This window comes from Chlorocebus sabaeus, chromosome 14, assembly GCF_047675955.1.
Source record: "Chlorocebus sabaeus isolate Y175 chromosome 14, mChlSab1.0.hap1, whole genome shotgun sequence".
Lineage (NCBI taxonomy): Eukaryota > Metazoa > Chordata > Mammalia > Primates > Cercopithecidae > Chlorocebus > Chlorocebus sabaeus.
Genome location: NC_132917.1, coordinates 79,046,220 through 79,061,619, shown reverse-complemented (window position 1 = coordinate 79,061,619; position 15,400 = coordinate 79,046,220). Strand labels below are relative to the sequence as shown.

The following is a 15,400-nucleotide window of genomic DNA, read 5'->3' as shown; positions in this document are numbered from 1 at the left end:
TGTTTGCTTTGGTGGGAACTGGACTCATTACAGATTTATTATTTCTTTTTATGTTCTGTTTCTCCCTTTTGGAATGGGGCTGTCCATCCTGTGCCTGTCCCACCACTATATTGTGGAAGTACATAACTTACTTGATTTCACAGCTGGAGAAGAATGTGCCTCAGAATGAATCATACTTGAGTTTCACACATATCTGATTTTGATTATATTTAGATGAGAATCTGGACCTTACACTTTTAAGAGAGTACTGTAATGAGCTAAGACGTTTGGGGCTTTTGGGATGAAATGAAACATTTTGTACCTGAGAAATACGTGATTTGTAGGTTGCTAGAATGCTGCAGTTTGAATGTTTGTCTTCTCCAAAGTTCATGTTGAAATTTAATTACCAAAGGAACAGTGTTAAAAGGTGGGACTTTTATGTGGTGACCAGGCCACCATGAAGGTTCTAAAGAACAATTCCTCCTTTCTGGAACACACACACACACACACACACACACACACACACACACACACAGGTTTGTGGTACCAGTGTGTGTGTAAAAGACAAATTAAATTGCAGGTTAAGAATTGGGTGCTTCATGTCTTACATTTATTCACTTTTTAAGCTCTTCTTGTGGAGCCTCTGTCCTTGACCATAATCAATGGGTGGTTATGTGTTGAAATCCGTCAGGATCCAGATAGCTGGATGAGTTGCATGTAGAAATAAGTAGAGGAAAATCAGTGTTTTAGGAGCTCAGGGAATGGCCCTGAAGCTAAACTGCATGTGTCTGAATCTAGTGCCAACACATAGTAGCTGTTTGTTTTTTAAAATTTTATTTTAGGTTCAGGGGTACACGTGCAGGTTTGTTACATGGGCAAATTGTGTGTTGCAGGAGTTTGGTGTGTGGATTGTTTCATCACCCAGGTAGTATGCATAGTATCTGACAGGTAGATTTTCAAACCTTACTTGCCTTCCACCTTCTATCCTCAAGTAGTCCCTGTGTCTGTTGCTCCTTTGTTTGTGTCCATATGTACTTGATGTTTGGCTCACACTTATAAGTGAGATCATGCAATACTTGGTTTTCTATTCCTGTGTTAGTCGCTGTTTTCATTTTGCAGAAGTTACCTAGCCCTTCTCTTGCCTCCGGTTTTTTTATGTGTCAAATATGGTTCCTAGCAGTACCTATATTATTAGGTTTTCATGCGGATTAAATGGTTTGTAATTAGGCAAGCATTTAGAATTGTGCCTGGCATAGAGAGCATGTGACAAAAATTAACATTTAAAAATCAGAGGTTTCTTGTGATGTAGAACAGGCTAACTTATAAGTAGATTTCCTTACACCTATAGAACACAGCAGACCATGGTAAGTCCTTGGTGCATTTGGTGCTTGTTCAGCTCCTTTCTTTTCCAGTCTAAAGTTTGCAAACAGGCTATTATTTACATGCCTGCCAAGGATATAAACAAGTAGGAGATTATCTCTCTCTTACATGTCTAAAATCTCAATTACAAGGGTGGAAAGCAGAGAATACCTCTTGGAAAATGGCAAACAGCATGAAGAATCAGCCATAGCTTGCAACTTCCTTGGCATTATTGGAGGCTTATCAGAAAGTTTCCCCACTTAAGGACATATTAAAACTAGATTTCCAGGAGACTGCTTTCCATATACAAGAAGACTGCTAGAGGGAATATGGTGGGAAAGACCTGAAATGAGCTTCTTGGAATCTTGTAAAACTATGTCACAGGAAGGGCCTTGTTATCTGGAGGACAACGAGATAAACCTTGCATAGATAGGAAATACAGTTCATATGAAAAAGGCATCACTGTGAAACAAAGGAGTTGCCAGATAAAGTTATCAGTTTTATTACCTTGCATGGGGAATTTGGCCAGCCACATGTGCAAGCAATAAAGTTAATGACCTCTCAATGTGTTTTTGGATACTGGCAGTGATAAAGATTTTTATGAGAATGCTGTGTCAATTGTTGATACAGTATTGAACTGAATCTCTCTCTGTTTTATATCATGCTAGTTACAGTGTATTTCATTATGTATTTTAAAGTATTAGATCTTTTATATCTGGAACATTTTTGCTTGCTTTAAGTCTTCTTGAAGTAAAGAACAACTTTCATATTTAAAAAAAATTATGCCACAAAGAATTTTTTGTTTTAATTTTAAACTATTAATTACTTGTTCATTTTTTTTGAAAGATACACTTATTATGGTACAAGTATACTGGACTCCTACCTACTGTATCTTTTATTAAGTCTGAAGAATATAATTAACTTTCTTATTTATAAGAAAAAAGGTACCTTAACCTGGCTATAAGCTTTTAAGATAGCATAAATATTTTTACTAAATGCAGAAATAAGTTGGATTAACATAACAAACACCTATGAACTTGCTAAGTAGAACGAATAATGTCAACGTTTGTCATCTTTGTTTAATATTATTAGTTTTACTTAAAAAGTTATAAATTCTCCAGGCAAATACTATGATACATTTTTCTGTATATTCTGTGTATATGCAACAATGTAGCAAAAGTTATCTCACCAAAATCTGACAACTTGATCTTGGACTTCCCAGTCTCAAAAGATTAGAAAAATAAATTTGTGCTCATTAAAAATTACTGAGTCTCAGGTATTTCATTCCGTTATAGCACACAAAATGAACTACGACTAGAAGAATGCCTACCTGGTATCCATCTCCTTTTCCTCACTAATGATATAAGCAAGAATTTACATGACGTGTCAATGTATCACAACAAAGAACATTCTTTTTAAGGTCTTATGCATCAGAGTACTTAATGTAATTACATTTTTATGAATGAGATATGTGTATCTGAGCCTTTGTGGAATGAAAACATTTCTTTTAAAAGAGAGTTAAAAACTGTGATATGGGCCATTTTGTCTTCTATTCCTCTTGTCAGATGCCTGTAGGGGTGGAGCACTGGCAGCCTTCTTAGAACATGAAAGAAGTTTGTAGGGATTATTTACGTGCAAAAGATAATAGTTTAGAAGGACTAGGTTAGCTGATATTTGTGAAACTTTCACAGCAAGCCTGTGCATCTTTTAACATGACATAAATACATTTCAATCTTATTTAGCCATTTTAAATTTTAATTTTATAATATTTGTTGCTGAATCATATTCATAGCTGAACCAGGTGGACCTTGACGGAAAGGACTTTATCTGCAAGGCTTTCTCTATAGGAGCCTGCTCACTGACAATTCATTAGGGGGATTTCTTTAAGTTCTGAGAAGTCAAAAGTTGCCTTCCCCATCAGCAGTTTTCCTTAATAGAATATTTTTTAAAAAACACTAAGCATACATGTTTTGGAAAAATTTGGACTCAAGGGCTACCTGTGCAGGTTATTTACATGAGTATACTGCACGATGCCGAGATTTGGGCTTCTATCCACCCCATCACCCAGATAGTAATCATAGTACCCAGTAGGTAGTTTTTCATCCCTTGTCCTCTTCCTTCCCCTTCCCCTTTTGGAGTTTCCAGTGTCTATTTCTCTCATGTTTGTGTTTGTACGTAACCAATGTTAAGCTTCCACTTATAAGTGAGAACATGTGGTATATGTTTTTCTGTTTCTGTGTTAATTCACTTAGGATAATTGCCTCCAGGTGCACTGGATGAAGAAAATGTGGTACAGGCACACAATAGAATAATACACAGTCATAAAAAAGAATAAAAAATACTTTGAATAAATTATTATAGAGCATTTTGAAACTTAGAGAGGATATAATTTCCTAGAAAAGCTATCATACTCATTCAAAAAAATAGAAAACTGAATAGATTCATAGCCATTAATAAACTGAAATAGCAGCATATAATCGGTAGAAACTAAGTCAAACTAAATAACCATGCCCATAATGTTTTACAAGGCATAGGACATGATACATTGAATAAGCTTACATAGATAATTCCAGCCTTACACAAACCATCAGCAGAGCCTATAAATGGGGAAACTTCTATAGTTCATTTCTTGAATATATTATAACTTTTATACCAGAATCAGATAAAAATATATAGAAAAACAGAGCTAGAAGTCTACATCAATTACAAAATTAGAAATGAGAGTCCCTCCAAAAATGTCAGAAATTCAAAATAAGCATATGTATAGTGTGACGTGTAGATTCTTCATATTCAGGTTGAAAGTTATATTCCTTTAGTAATATAGTCTCAGAAGTGACATCCATCAGTTTTGCCATATTCTATTTCCATACATTAGCAGGGGGTGCTGAGGGCAGGTCTGCCTAGTCCTGGCCCACTCCTTCACCCTTTCCAGTACACAAGTATACTATCCAGGGAACTGAAAATTTCCCATCTCAGTCTACCATAAATTGGCATGAAAACTCCTCCAGGGACTGAGGTCAGACCCATCCAACCTGCTGCTGTCACCACAGCTTGTGCCCACCTGCATATACCACCTAAAGGTCTGGGGACTGGCCTGCCCAGCTCTTTGCAGCCACTGCTAACACCAGTGCAAACTGTACAGGTCTCAGAAGGTAGTCCCACCACTCTTTCTTCCATCACCAATGCCATATACCCATAGCCCAGGGAATTGAAAACAAGCCCATCTGCCTGGCCTACCACTATCATTTGTAGCACCTGAGCAATCAACCTGGACCCCAAGAATCAATTTGTCTGGACCTGCTAAAACCTGTGCCAGCATATGCCAACCTGGGGCCCAAGAACAGGCATGCTCAGCCCACCATTGCCAACACTGGATTCCAAAGACTGGCTCACATGACTTCTCAATCCCAGAAAAACCTCACCACAGTCTTTGCCAACAACCGTACCCTAAGCAATTAAGGAAACCAAACACCACCAACACAATCAAATATATCATACAGAGACTACACTACTGGATGCACCCAGAATCAATGTTAAAGTGCCCTACCAAAGCAACATCATAGATACATCTTCAGAAAAAAGCTCTCCTCTATGAAGGCAAATTTGAAAAATTGGAAAAAAGTGACTGTTACACCTGATGCATAGATATTAAAGTAAGGACACAGAAAACATGGAAATACAAGGAAATATGATACCTCCAAAGGAACACAATAATTCTCCAGTAATAGATTCCAGTCAAAAAGAAATTTATAAAATCTAGAAAAGAGAATTCAAAATATTAATATTAAAGATGTCAGTGAGATACAAGAGAGTACTGAAAAGCAATGTAAAGAAATAAAAAATACTCAAGACATAAATGAAAAATTTACAAAAGAGGTAGATATTATAGAAAGCAACCAAACAAAAATTCTGGAACAGAATAACTCATTGAATTAAAAAACAAATTACATGCAAAATTTTAATAATAGACTACTAGGTCAAGCAGAATTAAGAATTTCAGAACTTAAAGACAAGTCTTTTCAAATCAAGCCAAAATAAAGAAAAAGGAATATAAAAGAATGAGCAAAGCCTAGGTAATGTATGGGATACCACAGAGTGATCAAATATTCAAAATTTTGATGTCTCAGAAGTTGAAGAGAAAAATGAAAGAGTTGGAAAAGCAATATAATGATATAATAGATTAAAACTTCCCAAGTCTAGCAAGATATTTAGACATCTAAATACAAGAAGCTCAGAGATCCCCAAATGGACACAGTTTATGGCACATTATAGTCAAACTGTCAAAAGTCATAGACAAAGAATTCTGAAAACAGCCAGATAAAAACACTTAGTCACTTATAAAGTCATCCTTTTTATACTAACAGTGGATGTCTTAGAAGAAATCTTTAGAGTCAGAAGAGAACAGGATGGTATATTCCAAGTGCTGAAAGGAAAAACAAAACAAAACAAAAAAAAGCTGCCTGACAAGAATCCTATACTTAGCAAAGTTACCCTACATAAATGAAGGAGAAAGAATGCCTTTCTCACACAGACCAAAGGTAAAGGGATTCACATCACTATACCGGTCCTACAAGAAATGCTTTAGGGAGTCCTGTACCCAAAAGTGAATGAACAACATCTACCATCATGAAAACATAACAATATCAAAACCACTGGTAAGCAAACACACAAACAAGGAAGAGAAAAGACTCAAAAGTTATCACTACAGAAAGCCCCCAAACCACAATGATAAACAATGAAGAGGAAAAAAAGAAATGAAAGATGTACAAAACAATCAGAAATCAATTAATAAAATGAGAGGAATAAGTGTTCAAATATCAATAAAAACTTTGAATGTAAATAGATTATAATTTCCACTTAAAAAACTGACTGAATGGATTTTTAGAAAAATAACTCCACTATATCCTACCTATAATAAATTCATCTCACCTGTAAAAATGCTGAAAGTAAAGGAATAGAAAATGATATTCCATGCAAATGGACACCAAAAGCAAGTAGAAATAGTCATACTTATATCAGGTGAAACAGACTTTAAATCTAAAATACTGAAAAGGCACAAAGATGTTAATTACAAAATGATAAAGGGATCAATTCAGCAAGAGAATATAATAATTCTAAACATAAATGCACCCAACATAAAAGTACCAAAATACATAAAGCAAATAATATTAGATTTAAAGGGACAGAGAGAGATTCCAATGGAATAAAAGTCAGGGACTTCCATACCCCTTTCCCACTCTCAGAATTAGATAGATCACTGGAAAGAACATTTATAAAGAAACTTTGGATTTAAACTGCATGCTCAACCAAACGGACCTACTACACATACAAAACATTTGATCTAACAGAGAATACACACTCTTCTCATAAACAAATGGAATATTCTTCACAATAGAGCATATGTTAGGATATAAAACTAAGTCTTGATGATTGTTAAAAAATCAAAATCCTATCAAGTATTTTCTCAGACTACAATGAAATTCAACTAGAAGTCAATAACAAGAATTGAAAACTTTACTTTGGAAACTGTACAAACACACGGGAATTAAAGAGCATGCTCCTGAATGACCACAGAGTCGAGGAATAAATTAATTAAAAAATCAAAAAATATCTTGAAACAAGTGAAAACTAAAATACAACATACCAAAATCTATGGAATATAACAAAAGCGGTGCTAAAAGGGAAGTCTGTAGCAATAAATGCCTATATCAAACAAATAGAAAAATTGTAAATAAACAGTCTAACGACACACCTTAAGGAACTAGAAAAATAAGAACAAATCAAACCCCAAATTAGCAGAAGAAAATATATAATAAAGATAAGAGCATAAATAAATAAAATGGTGACTACAAACATACAAGGAACCAAAAAAAAAAAAGCAAAAAGTTGTTTTTTTAAAAGAATAAAAATAAATATTTTCTCTCTTTTATCTTGATTTCTAAAGTAACCAAGAATATGAGAGAAAATACAAATAAACAAAATCAGAATGAAAACGACATTAAAACTGATACCACACAAGTTAAGAAAGATCACCAGGGACTATTATGAACAAATATATACTAACAAACTGGAATATCTAAAGGAAGTAGACAAATTCCTATATACATACAACCTACCAAAATTGAATCAGGATGAATTGGAAAACCTGAATAAACCAGTGATGAGCAATAAAATTGAATTAGTAATAAATAGTCTCCCAACAAAGAAAAGTTCAGGAGCATTCAAAAAAATTGAAGAGGAGGGAATTCTCTCTGACTTGTGCTATGAGGCCAGCAGTGACGACTCTTCCAAGGACTGAGAAGTGACTGTTACACACACCTGTGATGATCTCATTTTGGATAAAGGTGTCAAGTACATACACTGGGGAAAAGGCAGTCTCTTCGATAAATGGTGCTGGGAAAATGGGATATCCATATTCAGAAGTATGAAACTAGACCCCTGTCTCTGGCCATATACAAAAATTAAATGGATTGAAGACTTAAATATAAGACTTCAAACTATGAAACTACTACAAAAACGAATGAAAAAACAAACAAACATCGAGGAAAATCTACAGGACATAGGTCTGGGCAAAAATTTCTTGAGTTATATCCCACAAGCTCAGGCAACCAAAGAAAAATGGCAAAATGGGATCACATCAAGTTCAAAAGCTTTTGCACAGCAAAGGAAACAATTTACTTCAGGGTGGCAAGGTTCCCCAAGCCCTGGGCAGGTCCAGATGTGCTGCCCAGTAGCAGGGACAAGCATTAGAAATGTTGGAAGTTTACCTGATTCTCTATTGTACTTTGGCTAAGCTGGCACTCAAACCACAAAACAAGGTCTTTTCCGTTCTTCTTTGCTCTTTCCAAAGGCAGAGGAGCCTCCCTGTGTAGCCACTGCCACCACAGGCCACGGGGAGTATTGCATTCTACCTAATGTTCCCTTAAGTCCCAAGGGCTCTTAAGTCAGTTGTGGTGAAATTTGTCTGGCCTGGGACTTACCCTTCAGGGAAGTGGGCTACTTTCTGACCCAGAGCAGGTTCAGACATGCTGTCCAAGAGTCAAATCCTGGAATCGAGGAACCTAACAGCTCACTCGGTGCTCTACCCCGCTGGGGCTGTGCTAGTACCTAAGATGCAAGACAAAGTCCACTTTACTTTTCCTTGTGTTCTTCTCAAGCAAAAGGAATTTCACCTGATAGCCACCATAGCCAGTAATGTGTTGAGTCTCCTGTGAAGTGAGCAATTCTCAGAGGCTAACCCACGTCCTTTGACTTAGTACTTGGGTATCACTGCTGGTTATTCAGGGCCCAAGGGCTCTTCAGTTAGCAGATGATGAATGTTTTTAGGACTGGACCCTTCCCTTCAAGGCAGCAGGTTGTCTAGAAATGTGTGTGTGTATCTAGAAATATCAGCCAGGAGCTAGGGCTTGGAGCTAGGGCTTGGAACAGGGACCTCATGACTCTTTCCAGTTTTCTATGCTACTGTGGCTGAGCTGGTATCCAGGATTCAAGACAAGGTCTTCCCCACTCTTCAGTCTCTACTCCTCAAGTAGAAAGAAGGGGTCTGTTTTGAAGCTGCAAGCTTTGCAGCCTGGTGTTAGGGGGAGAGGTGATGCCAGCACTCCCTTAGCCACCACAGCTGGTGATTCTGTAGATCTCTTTCTCCACCCCCCACCAGCGTCCACTGGGCCCAGTTCAGCACTAGAACTCGCCTATGAGCTGCAGTCCTTGTGGCCTAGACTGCCTTTCAAGTTTTTTTAGAGCACAGAGCACTTTAGCCTGCAGTGGTGAGGTGTGCAGAAATTAAAGTTCCAACCACTGGGATTGGAAATTCCCCTCTGACTGGGGCTGCTTTAAACTCTCCATGTGTGGGAAGATTTCAGCAGAGTGTGAACCGAAAATAAAATTCTAAGCCCTCCAACCATCTGAATGGACTCCTCCTCTAGGTAAGGGCATTCCAGGGCTAACCTGAGGGACTGGTTCAGGACATGATAGTGGGCAGCGTTCAGACACGCCTCATTATACCCTGTCTCTTTTGGAATTACTGATAGAATAGATTCTTTAAGTTTGATGTCAAACATTGACAATCTGTTCTTTCTGAAGCCTGATGCCTGGAGGCTTCATTTGCATGATAAAACTTTGTTTTCCACAACTTTTTTTCACCATAACCCAGACATTACTTTCTATTGATTCCGGGTCTTTAGATAATGACTTAGCTCTTTCAACCAATTTCCAATCAGAAAAATTGTAAATCTGCCTATGACTTGGAAGCACCATCCCCCTCACCCCCAGCTTCCAGTATTTGATTGATGTCTCGTGTCTCCCTAATATGTGTAAATTAAGCTGTACTCCAGCCACCTTGGGCACATGTTCTCAGGATCTCCTGAGGGCTGTGTCACAGGCCGTTGGCCACTCATATTTGGCTCAGAATAAATCTCTTCAAATATTCTAAAGAGTTTGACTCTTTTCATCCACATGATTTTGGTCTGGTTTTCCTTTAGGCTCTCATAGGACAGTGCTGAGTTCAATGCCTCACAATTGCTATACTTTCCCTCTCTCAGTGCTCAGCGATGCTCTCTGCACCACGCTAGTGTTGCTGTGGGTGGGTGAGGGCTGGCATCAGCGATTCAAGACTGTTTTTTCTATCTTTTCAGTGCCTCTTTCAGTAATTCAGCCCTCCCAGAGGATGTGTCAGCTCTCTCAGAGGATGTGTCACCATTACCATTCAGTAATTCAGAGTTAAATCCAGGTACTAAGAGGACTCATCTGACTTTTGGTTTTTATGAAGGTGTTTTTTCTGAATACTTGTTAAATTGGTGTCCCTGCAGAAGGGGGACAATTGGCAGAGTCTTCTATTCTGCCATCTTGCTCTGCCTCTCAGAAAAATTCCTACAAAATTAATCTGTGGAAGTCCTAAAACTCAGTATTTCAGAATTTAACATATTTGGAGATAGGATCTTTAATGAGGGAATTAATATGCCTGTAGATTTTTATTTATCTAATTTATCATTTATTTATTTATTGAAGTAGCACCATTTAACAAAACTTCCTGGTCTTCCAACCTCTAGTTATTCTACCACCAATGAAGTCCTCTCTCTATACCTGACAATTCTTCTTGAATTATCACTTCAGTCATGAAGTCAACCTGCATATTTGAGAAAAGATGTGGACTCCTTAGACCCTAATTATGTAAATCCTTTCATGATACCAAATATTCCAGCCATCTCTAGATTTACAATGCAGTTATTTCTTTAACACAAACTAGGTCCATGGTAACATGCAGGATATGGCTGAAATCTTTATCTTCTTAACTTGTCATAAGAAAGGGCATCACATGTTTGTAAGTGCAACAGGCATGATATGTAAATGAGGCTTTAAAAAATAGCTAGGAAAAAGCAAGCTCTGAAATGTTGCAATCATTCCAACCCCAACCATTCAGACATAGACTGTGGAATGAACAAATGCAGAAGACAGCACAGTGGGGAAAACATGTTTATTTTTATTATTTCTGGAGACTGGGGGTGGGTAAGGTACTAAAGGTCACCGATGCAAATTCAGTAGAGAAGAGAGGGTTTGAACTGAGTTGGAGATGTAGTCCAGTTTAATTTTTGACTCTGTAGTAATTGCAGGATCACTTCTATACGTCCATTTTCCAGTGCCTCTAGTTTTTGAACTTGCAGACAAAGGAAAACTTTTCTTCACAAGACACATCCTTCCATCCCTTGAATCCTAAGACACAATGAGAAGAGTCAGAATAAGGGGTTTGAAAGGAGTGTGGCCCCTCTCTGGATCTAGGACTCGGGACAAGAAACAAGAAAAAAACACTTCACCATTTCTTGGATGAGGATCTCACCTCATCTCTACCCCAGTTCCTACGTTCATCCCCAGAACTAAGCAGGAGGGAATGGTAAACAAATGGATGGATTCTCTGCCTTTTACCTGAGCTTGAAGTCAGGCTCACACAGTAGCCAGGATTGATACTGCTTGGGGATCCAATGACCCAGGATTTGTAGGAGAACAGGGACCCACTGCTCCAGTGCCAACGGCGATTCTAGATGGAGAAAGGCCAGAAGAGGGAAAGAGGTGACTTGGAAAGAGAAATACCTGGCCTGTGTGTACACTCAGTAACAGGCCAAACATAAGGTAAGAATAAACCTTATTGTTCCCATGAATAGAACATTTTTTCCTTTGCTTTTGCTTTAAGCTTCTCCTTTCCCAGAATGTCCAGTTCTCTCCCACTCTCACACAAAATGACAAATGTTCTGAAGTTGGTACAAAATAAATAAATAAATAAATAAATAAATAAATAAATAAATAAATAAAAGTTCATTATGGAATGTGGTTTCTTATTTTTCTCTCCTGAGACCCATGACCCTCATATTCACCATGCCACTGGTTGCCCATTAGTTGTTGGTATATTGTTTAGTATAACACCAGGCTCCCAAATACCATAAGTAGGTTGTCCTCCACTAGTACCTTTTTGTATATAGTCTACAGAAGGATATTGTTCAAGAAAGACAATAATAAAATGGGTAAGAGGTGGTATATAAAGATGCTTTCCTAGAAGTAGATAGAGTTTATGCATTAATGAATGCCCAGGACACTTAGAATATCCAGTTTCCACTCATCTCTCCTACTACCTACACTGAATCTCACTACCTCATACATCATAGGATCTCTAAAGATGTCCCTTTTATTAAAAATAAGAAAGGATAAAAGCTGGTTCTAGAGTTCCCAAAGCTTAGACTTCCCTCTTTCTTCTGAAAATTGATAATCAAGAGATAAAAGAGGCTGCAGACTGACCTTTTTGGGGTCATAGAGGCCAATCCAGACATTGCCGTCATCAGTGCTAGTCTCCTTAATCAGTGAGGCCACAAAGGCACCCTCTGCCTGGGTGAGCACAGACACCAGGTTGCCTGAATTCATATTCTGGCAGTAGAGCTGTTGGAGAAGCAAATGGAGCACTCAGTGGAGGAGGAAAGTGTGGGGGATATACTGAGCCTTGCCAGAGGATGTGTCAGTAAATGGACAGCACAGAAATGTCCCTGATGATGCTGTCACTGACCACCGGCATCTCTGTGCTGAATGATGGGATAAAGTAGATTGGAAAGTTTTGGGCTGATGATCGGATAGGGAGGGGACTAGTTTCATCTCATATCAGCCACTGAACACACTGGAGAGTGGCAGCTTCCCCCCCTTCATGAGCCTCCCTTCCCACACTGCTCTCCTCACTCACATCTGCATCAACCCAGGTCTCAAGGTCTTCATTAAAGTAGTAGCAGTAGGAGCCATAGGCATTGGTGCCTTCTGGGCAGCTGATCCGGGCCTGGGGCAAGTCTGTCTGGACCTCTTGGCCTGGAAAAGAGAGACAATTAAGAAAGACCCTCAGAGCAGGGCAAAGGCTGGATGGTGAGGTAGGAGCTTCTGAGGATTCTTTATAGGAAGAGAAGGATGCTATAGGTCATGAAGTGATTGGTCACTACTGCCCTCCTGCATCTTATCTATATTCTCTCAAGATGTCTTTGCTCAAGACAAGAGCACACAATGAATAGGCTCATGAAATGTGTCCCCATTGTCCCTTTTATGTATGGGGCTCAGGCTTTTCTGCCTCGAAGTACTCAGGCTTCTGCCTGTCTCAAGCTTATCTGGTTTCTCTACACACAAAGCTCCCCTCAGTTCACCATTCCACTAATGACTGTCTGCATACAGACATCCCCAAACCCCCATCATGAGTAGTGTTAATATGATAAACCAATGCCACCTGCAGTGCTCACTGATAAAGGGTCATTCTAAGTTCCATCTCTAACTCCCTAATGAGGTGAGGATGTTTTTGAATGGGATGAAATCAGCAATAAAAGTCATTGAAGAACAGAAAACAACCCTTGATGTTGACTCTGCTTTTTCTCACATGAACCCATATGCATGAGGATGGAGTGAAGGCTTCATGGCTGGGGTTGCGGAGGTCTGGGGGAAAAATCTCACCTTGACTCAGAGACAGAAACATCAGGCAGGAGATCAGAATGAAGCATGAGTTAGGCTGAGCCATGCTGAGCAGCAGTGAATCTTACTTAAGGAGCAAATCAGCGATCTCTATAGAAGAACACAGGGAAGAGGGTTTGAGCAGTGAAGAGCAGAGCATGATTACCTTCCTTATAATTTCCTCTCTCTGGATTCCTGATGGCAGCAAGGCCATCTCAGATACTCACAACCTCAACATTTCTCTACAGGTTGGAGATTATACAGATCCTGTAACCCAGAAACACATATGTCTCGTGCTTAGACTTCATTACTGTGGAGGCCTTTTGGTTAGAAAATTATCCTGAATCTTCCCCAAGATGAAAGAGGAAGAGCCCATGTTAGAGTTGCCCTCCTCTTGTAATGTCCACTTACCCGTTTGCTGGGTCTGAAGTGGCTTGTTGGGCCAGGCACTGGTTGGAGGTTTATTACAAGGTCTGAGAATGGAGCTGCATAAATTAAGCAAGAGGCAGGGCAAGAAGTGAGGATCAGAGGGCCTACTTATGGCACTGAGACAGAGAGATTCTGGCAGCCGAACTAGCTTCTTCCTGGCACTCACTGGGAATGACCGCAAATGACATCAACTTACCACAAACAGATTGGCAAACTGTCCAAGTGCAAGTCAGGCTTTGCCTTTCCTCAGCAGCAACCAGGTGTCCAGTGCCTATGACCTTTAGTAGTTCTAGAAAGAGGAAAAGAGTAGATTTCCTTGTCCTTTCTGTAAATATGGAGTCCCTTCTTTTATATTAAGTATAGGTAGGGGTAGAGGAAGAGATGGCTGAGTCACATGATTAAGCACAATTTGCTGGTTGCTTGGGTTGTTCCTCTATTTCTTTTCTTTTCTCTCTTTCTCTCTTTCTCTCTTTCTTTCTTTCTTTCTTTCTTTCTTTCTTTCTTTCTTTCTTTCTTTCTTTCTTTCTTTCTTTCTTTCTTTCTTCTTTTTTTCTTTCTTTCTTTTTAGAAAGAATCTCACTCTGTCACCCAGGCTGGAGGGCAGTGGTGCAATCTCAGCTCACTGCAACCTCTGCCTCCCAGGTTCAAGCGATTCTTCTGCCTCAGCCTCTTGAGTAGCTGGGATTACAGGCACATGCCACCATGCCTGACTAATTTTTTGTATTTTTTGTAGAGACAGGATTTCACCAGGCAGGTCTCGAACTCCTGACCTCAAGCAATCTGCCCGACTTGACCTCCCAAAATGCTGGAATTACAGGCATGAGTCACCGTGCCCTGCCATTCCTCTATTTCTTTTCAGGTTCAGGAACTCTCAAGACCTACTTCAGATGTCAAGCCTTAAGAGTTACATACATGTAAACCAATATGTCCAGCCAGGTTTTAGTATAAGTAGCTAGCCTGATATAGGCATTCTCCAAGTCGAAGCAGGTGGGAACTGTACAGTGAGCTAATGCTTAAGAAAGCTCAAAATAGTTGGATATGAGGGTAGGCTTCATTGAAGAATTCAGTATGAAATTAAAAATCTCTTAAAGTCACAGATGATGTGATGAAATTGAGCATTTAGCAGAATCAACTGAGTATTTAGTGGAATCATCATCCAAAAAAAAAAAAAAAAATTCAGAATGGAATATTAGAAAAAAAAAACTAACCTAAATGTTCACAGAGACAGGTGTATCACTTGGCATAAATAGATAATGTATTATAAGATACTAAACACATTAAAGCAAATAAGCTAGATATTTATCAAGATGGCTTAGTTTCAAAAACATAATGTTGAATACAAAACTGTCAGTTGCAGGAAGTTATAAACTATTTAATAAAATGTATAGATTCTTTAAAAAGATAGCAATTAACATTGTATAATTTTTTGGTCAATTCACATGTAGTTTAAAGAATAAAAATCTGAAATTCAAGAATATACATAACCACTTATATTATTTGCATAGAGAATTTAGAGTGAGTTTTTAAATCTTTCCTTTGTTTTATAAAAGCTAAAGATTTTAAACAAAGATATCAAATATTAATAGTATTTATTCCAAATGATAGCTTTATACATAGTTATAAATGTAGTCCATTTAATTTCTGCATTTACTAAAATGAGTTACGCTTTCTAAAA

The 15,400-nt window shown here is 38.4% G+C and overlaps 1 protein-coding gene across 1 annotated transcript; it reads right to left on the bottom strand.

The window, feature by feature from the left end:
• Nucleotides 1–10,793: 10,793 nt before the first annotated feature.
• On the bottom strand, nucleotides 10,794–13,853 carry LOC103219988 (lithostathine-1-alpha-like). The gene is made up of 6 exons (XM_007970068.3): nucleotides 13,708–13,853; nucleotides 13,300–13,407; nucleotides 12,554–12,672; nucleotides 12,121–12,258; nucleotides 11,257–11,368; nucleotides 10,794–11,046 (listed from the first exon to the last, which is right to left on the bottom strand). Exons 2-6 carry the CDS (start codon nucleotides 13,361–13,363, stop codon nucleotides 10,979–10,981), a joined length of 501 nt encoding a protein of 166 aa, XP_007968259.3. The 5' UTR covers nucleotides 13,364–13,407; nucleotides 13,708–13,853; the 3' UTR covers nucleotides 10,794–10,978.
• Between the last annotated feature and the right edge of the window lie 1,547 nt (nucleotides 13,854–15,400).

Bases quoted from the DNA above. Each gene is read 5' to 3' on its own strand.
- LOC103219988 (XM_007970068.3), bottom strand. From the start codon at position 13,363: ATGGCTCAGCCTAACTCATGCTTCATTCTGATCTCCTGCCTGATGTTT. The intron at 12,673-13,299 runs GTGAGATTTTTC...TCTCTTTTCCAG, and splicing joins GTTTCTGTCTCTGAGTCAAG to GCCAAGAGGTCCAGACAGAC. The intron at 11,369-12,120 runs GTCAGTCTGCAG...TTCTCCATCTAG, and splicing joins GCCTCTATGACCCCAAAAAG to AATCGCCGTTGGCACTGGAG.